Source organism: Austrofundulus limnaeus, unplaced genomic scaffold (assembly GCF_001266775.1).
Source record: "Austrofundulus limnaeus strain Quisiro unplaced genomic scaffold, Austrofundulus_limnaeus-1.0 Scaffold1086, whole genome shotgun sequence".
Classification (NCBI taxonomy): Eukaryota; Metazoa; Chordata; class Actinopteri; order Cyprinodontiformes; family Rivulidae; genus Austrofundulus; species Austrofundulus limnaeus.
Window position 1 is genome coordinate 66,821 of NW_013953488.1, and position 6,306 is coordinate 73,126.

The 6,306-nt window shown below is 41.6% G+C and overlaps 1 protein-coding gene across 1 annotated transcript in view; it reads right to left on the bottom strand.

Moving 5' to 3' along the window:
* LOC106534077 (synaptic vesicle glycoprotein 2C) overlaps positions 1–5,982 on the bottom strand; it is a gene marked incomplete at both ends in the record, with an annotated part of 8,877 nt that extends 2,895 nt beyond the window's left edge. The window contains 1 exon segment of the mRNA XM_014030588.1: positions 5,831–5,982. Coding sequence (XP_013886042.1) covers positions 5,831–5,982 — 152 coding nt within the window.
* Between the last annotated feature and the right edge of the window lie 324 nt (positions 5,983–6,306).

The window sequence follows — 6,306 nt, forward strand, 5'->3', positions numbered from 1 at the left end:
GGCTTTTGTTAGGTCCTGTTTTGGGGTTTTGTTCATGTGGGTTTTCTGTCAAGTTCCTTTTTGTCTCAGGTGTGTTCAGTTCTGTGATTAGTGTTGCTTCCATTTCCTCGGGTATTTTCAGTTAAGTCATTAACTGTCCTGTGTATTTAAGCTCTGTCTTGTCTCTGTCAGTGTGCGATCATTGTGCTGTTTAGCGTGTCTCGTTCTTTATGTTCCATGTTCCAAGAGTTTTTTTGCCACGTCTTTTCAAGTGAGTTTTTCAGCTGCCTCGTCAGCATTTTGGTTTGTAAATAAACCTCATTTTTGTTACATTTGAAATCTGCCTGTGCCCTGGGTCATTCCATGTCTGAACCTGACAGAATGATCGTACCAAGTACCCAGCCCACAGGCAGTTTTTTCAATGGTTTTGATTATGGGGAGATTTCGAGGATCCTTCAGCAGCTGCAGAGAGCGCGAGGAGATGATCGCTTGTCTCTCCCTGTCGAGAGCAGCATCGCCTGGGGATCCTGTTGCCCACCCTTCCTCCCCTCCTGTTTGGTCTACTGCTGGTTCCGGCTGCTGAGTCACCTAAGTCACCCGAATCTACTGGGGTACCTGAATCTGTTCCGGTGTTGAAGGTCCCGGTGGTTCCACTGTTGGTGGTTCCACAGTTGGAGGTCCCGGTGGTTCCACTGTTGGTGGTTCCACAATTGGAGGTCCTGGTGGTTCCACAGTCGGTGGTTCCACAGTGGGTGGTCCCGGTGTTGGCGAGCCCCAGGTCGGAGGTCTCTGAGGTCCATGAGACGGCTGCCGGCGCCTCCACAACATCTGGGTCGGCTGCCGTTACTTCCACGTCGCCCCCATGTCGCCTGGCTCGTCGCCCGTCGCCCCCATGTCGCCTGGCTCGTCGCCCGTCGCCCGATGTCGCCTGGGTTGGCCGCCGTCACCCCATGTCACCTGGGTCGGCTGCTGTCGCCTCTTCGTCCCCACTGTCGCCTATGTTCGCCGTCGCCAAGGCTCTGACTCCATCAACCTCCGCCGGCTCCTCATCTGCTCCTGTGTCCTCCCTTGGTTGGCTCCAAGTCTGCTCCTGTGTCCTCCCTTGGTTGGCTCCAAGTCTGCTCCTGTGTCCTCCCTTGGTTGGCTCCAAGTCTGCTCTTGTGTCCTCCTGGGGCTCAACGTCTGCTTCTGTGGGGTCTTGTCATGGATGGGTTCCTGGCCTTCCCCCTGACCTCTTGCCTTATGTGGGAGGGTTTCCTGGCCGTCCTCCTGGACTTTTATGTTACATTGTCAAGTCTGTTTGTCTCGTCGTCTCTTCTGTGTGGTCCTTTGTTGGAGCGTCCGGTGTCCGCCTCTTAAAACGGGGGTTATGTCATAGTTTGGGTTTTTTGGCTTCTGTTTTTTTGTGTTATGGTTAGTTTTTTTTAGGCCCTGTTTTGTTCATGTGGGTTTTCTGTTAAGTTCCTTTTTGTCTCAGGTGTGTTCAGTTCTGTKATTAGTGTTGCTTCCATTTCCTCAGGTGTTTTCTGTTAACTCATTAGTTGTCCTGTGTATTTAAGCTCTGTCTTGTCTCTGTGTCAGTGTGCGATCATTGTGCTGTTAAGCGTGTCTCGTTCTTCATGTTCCATGTTCCAAGAGTTTTTTCGCCACGTCTTTCAAGTAAGTTTTTTCAGCTGCCTCGTCAGCATTTTGGTTTGTAAATAAACCTCATTTTTGTTACATTTGAAATCTGCCTGTGCCCTGGGTCATTCCATGTCTGAACCTGACATATACAGTGATGCCCTTTCAGTATGGTCCTTTCTATCTGACCAGGATACTCACAGTGCTTTACACTACAATCTGTGCCCTCATTTACCATTTCACACAACACTCTACTAGATCTCTTTACAAAGCTAATCTACATAAAACATTCTATGCAGATTAGTCAGATCACTATCATACACTGATGGAACATACGTCAGAGACAGAAGGGGTCCAGTGTCTTGCCCAAAGATACATCAACATATGACTGAATAGAAGTGAAATCAAACTGCCAACTCTCGTTGAAAGACGACTTCCCTAGCCACACCCTGTGTGATCTGTGTTGCTTTTCTGCTGTTGTCAGAGCCTCCACCTCCAATAACACCTTCTATCTCTTTGCTCTTGAAGGCTTGTAATTTCTTAATACCTGCAAAAGTAAAATGATATATTTTAGATATTATGTGTCACATGGTGATGGATGGGCTTCACATTAGCAGGTAGTGTCCTTAAGATAAGGACAAGATAGACTTTACTATCCTGTATTATTGTGTTACTTTGTCCTTACTTCTCACTGCATCATTTCAGGTTTTGCGGACTGCAGAACATCTGCAGTAGTTTGTGTTTTAACAGAATTGTCCTTGGCCTTGCATTACCTTCTGAAGGTTTTCTGCGCACGCTTTTATCAACCCTCATTTAGACATAGTTAAAATTATATGTATAAACTCAAATGCCAGTGGTGGGCAACACTAAAACAAAAATTAGCTCCGCAATTTCTAAAGGGCTTATGAATATATTTAGGTCCACATCAAAAGCGCTCATGCTATAGAAAACTGCAATTCAATTTGACACTTACTAGCTGGCAAAACATGCACTACGTATGCACAATACTGCCAACTGTATATGAACTCTTTTACAGCTTAATTCTACAACCGCCGATTGCTGGGGATGTGATTTCCTGAAATGGACATTTGGCTCATGGTGTTAAAATTAAATTTTTTAGGATTGCTAGTTCGGCTGCTTCTTTAAAAAGTTGTTGAGGATTGCTAGTTCGGCTGCTTCTTTAAAAAGTTGTTGAGGATTGCTAGTTCGGCTGATTCTTTGGCTTTTTCTTTTGTTTATTGTAGATTTTTCTTTAAGGATGCACATCGATAAAGTAATTTTAAAACTGTTTATTGGAAAACTGAAGCAATGCATTCTGGGTACATGACGGATTTGATTTGTGACGGGAAGCGAAAGCACTGGGAACAGGAAACTAGTATCTTCCCTTCAAAATAAGAGCTTGGATTTCAAAGTTTTCCATTTCACCTGAAACTCATCAGACTGAAGAAGTCTCTTGGAGGAGAGATGAAACATTTCAATAAAGAAGAACCCATCCAGAGGACTTACTTATTTTTTCTTTTTGATTTTTTCTACCTGGATTAGGACGTTTTCCATGTAGTTGGTCCAGTTGACCACTAGATGTCAGTCTTCACCAGCGTAACATCTTTAAATCATTTCTGAATCTCTAACCTCGTTGGCCATTTGCTTTACGTCAAGTGCTTAGCTCCAGCGTTTAAAACTTTATTTTTTGTAAAGTAAAATAAATCAATACATACAAAATTTTAGTATGCATTACAAATGTTTACTGTTTTTGCTATTGTCTTCCTGCTACGTGAGCAGACACAAAGCATTGTGGGAAATCAGAACCATGACCCAAAGCAACAGTCAGCAAGGATGTATACCTTCACAATAAGTGTATTTATCTGGGAGGGGTGCTGTTGGATAGATCACGTAAGTTGTAATTCATTGACAGTCATACCTTCCGCTGTTCAAGATAATGATGACTGATAGATAATTAGTTATTAGCAGTAATGTAGTTTAATTTTAGAAAGTGCAAATCTGCTTATGAATTACAAAAATTAGTAAGACCGCTAAAGAGCAAACAAAATATTTAGGTCCGCAATTAGCGGACTTGCGTTTTAGCGGGCTGGTGCCCACCACTGTGAAATGCAGTATAGTCATACACCTGGAAAAGGATTTAAATGGATGTCTCTCATACATATCAAGTTGTACAGATTCTCTGTAAATTACACCTTTCCTCAATTTTGCATGTATACAAACTTACAGGGCAATCTTATGGATTTTTTTTCTAAAATGATGCTTCAAATCATTTTGAGTCTCAGAGATGGCAGGCTGTAATGTTGTTTTCCACCTCCTCGTCCACTGGTCTTTGCTTCTCTACTGATGTGGACACTATTATATTTTTATGTTAACCCACCTTATTAAATAAAAAAACTGTCCCTGTTTGTTGGAACACCCAATAATATAATTGTCTACAGTTTTTTTTCAGGGGAATTTAAGGAATATGGAGATAAACCTTCTGAATTATCCTTTAATGCTCCAGTACCACAGCATGATGCTACCACCACCATGTCTGACAGCTGGTACGGAGTACAAAATGCCTGTGTGTGTTTGAAAGCCTCACCTTGACTGCAAAATTTAATCTGAGTTTTCTTCAGCAGTGGCTTTCTCATTGCCACTCTACCATGAAGACTTGTTAAAAACCGTTAACAGGTATTTCATGTAAAGTATGTCCCATCTCAGCCTGAAGAAGCTTGAGTGGTAACAGGTGTCACCTGTGTTAGTTTACGAGGACGGTCTGCTCATGTCCCATTTTGTTTCCATTTCTTGATTATGGATTTAATAGAACTTCTGAGGATGTTTAGGGCCTTGAAAAATAATTTTGCGTCCATCTGAATGTGTACTTCTAATATTTTTTTGTTTCTTAGAGCTGTTTGAAGTATTACTAGTGATCACTGATGAACTTTCTGATTTGATGTTTAAATCATGTATCGATTGAAAATGCTTCAACAGTACTAAATTTATCATGTGAGCAGTGCTGGCTCTAGCCATTTTGGTGCCCTAGGTGAGTTGAAGTGCACCCCCTCCCCCGAACTATGTCCCACCCTAATTTGAACCCCTAAAAACAAGTTTGACAGTGTAAGGTACTATGGTAATCTTAGATTTATTTGTTTTCCCAGAAAGCAAATAAATAACATTCATGTCAACTTGTATGGATTGTCTGTAAGTTATAAGGATTTTACGTCATTTTGCAGGTATACAGACGTATAGAGCAATCTCATGGATTTTTTTCAAGTCTTACGGATTTTTTCAAAACCTCATTTTCAAATTTATCTAACATGTCAGAGCCTGTAAGATGATTTTGAAAAACAACAAAATAACTCAATAACCATCTTCCAGCCTGTTCTGCTGGTAGAAATAAGTTTTGAACTTTTTACGCTCTCCTTTCCTCCTGCACTTTCATGTCCCCAGCGAGGCTGACCCCCCGGTGTGAGTTGTGTGGATGTTTTTGCAAAATTTATGGATTTTTGAGGCTTTTTATCCAGGTAAACATCCGAAGAGGTTGGCATGTATGGGACAACAAAGTACAGACTTGTTATTGAGTTTGTCAACACGAACCGCTACCTGAGAGACACTAAGAGTCCCTCCCCCATCAGAGTGTCGAAGCAGGACGAGTCAGTGCAACTTCATTCAAATGAGAGAGAGAGGGTGGGGGCAATTGCTGCATTGGCGGGAGAAAATGTTTTATGGGTAGAGTATTTTATTTTTCCTGTAATACTTCATTATAGTTTTTTAAGACAAAGCTAATTGAAAGGGGCGCTGAGCAGAGTTACAACCAGGGATTACAAATAATTTCTTTTTTCTTCTGCAGTTCGGCGCCTCCTCCAGCAGATGGCGCTCTAGGCGACCGCCTAGTTCGCCTATGCCAAGAGCCGGCTCTGCGTTTATTCTGATAAAAAACTAAGATAATTAGTAAATATTAAATGTTGCTACAGATTTTGTAATGTTTCAAACAATTAGTTTTTTTATGTTCCACCAAATTTTACAGTTTAAATTGTTTTCCCAACTGTTTCTTTAACTCTCTATTAGTTTTTTAATTACTATAAATTTGATTTATTTATGAAAAACATTTTAATCACTGACAAGATTTACAGATAGCCTAGAAAACAACAAATTTCAAGGAACCATACACTGAACGCTCATGTTTTTTTCATTCTAAGGTTTGGGAGACACTTGGATATTACTACATCAGGCAGAAGCTATCACCTACCATAGTGTGGGATGATGGCCCATGCCATGGCTGAGGCATAAATTCCTCCAATCATCCAGAACATGCACAGCCAGCTCAGATGTTCTCCTCGCTTCTCTCGTGCCAAGACCTCCGCAAAGAATGAGAAGACAATAGGCACAGCTCCTCCAATCCTGTGAATTCAGTTAAAAGTCAAAAGCTAGATATCTGTTAGTAGACAGTCTGCCTTTTACACTTCACATTTTCTCATCTTGGCTCGTTTGTGTTTCTCAGGTTGTTCTTTGTTTGAGCACATACTTTGAGCACAACAGTTTTTGCCCCATCTTTGTTTACATTGCATTACCCTGTTTGTCTGTTACAAAACTATATCACTGGACTGGTTTCAGTGAAGCTTTCATTGTAATCATTGGTTGTACATCTAAATCTGATTGACTTTAAAGACAATTCATTTGAAACTGGCTGCCACAGCTAAATGGCTTTAGCTTACACAAGAGCAC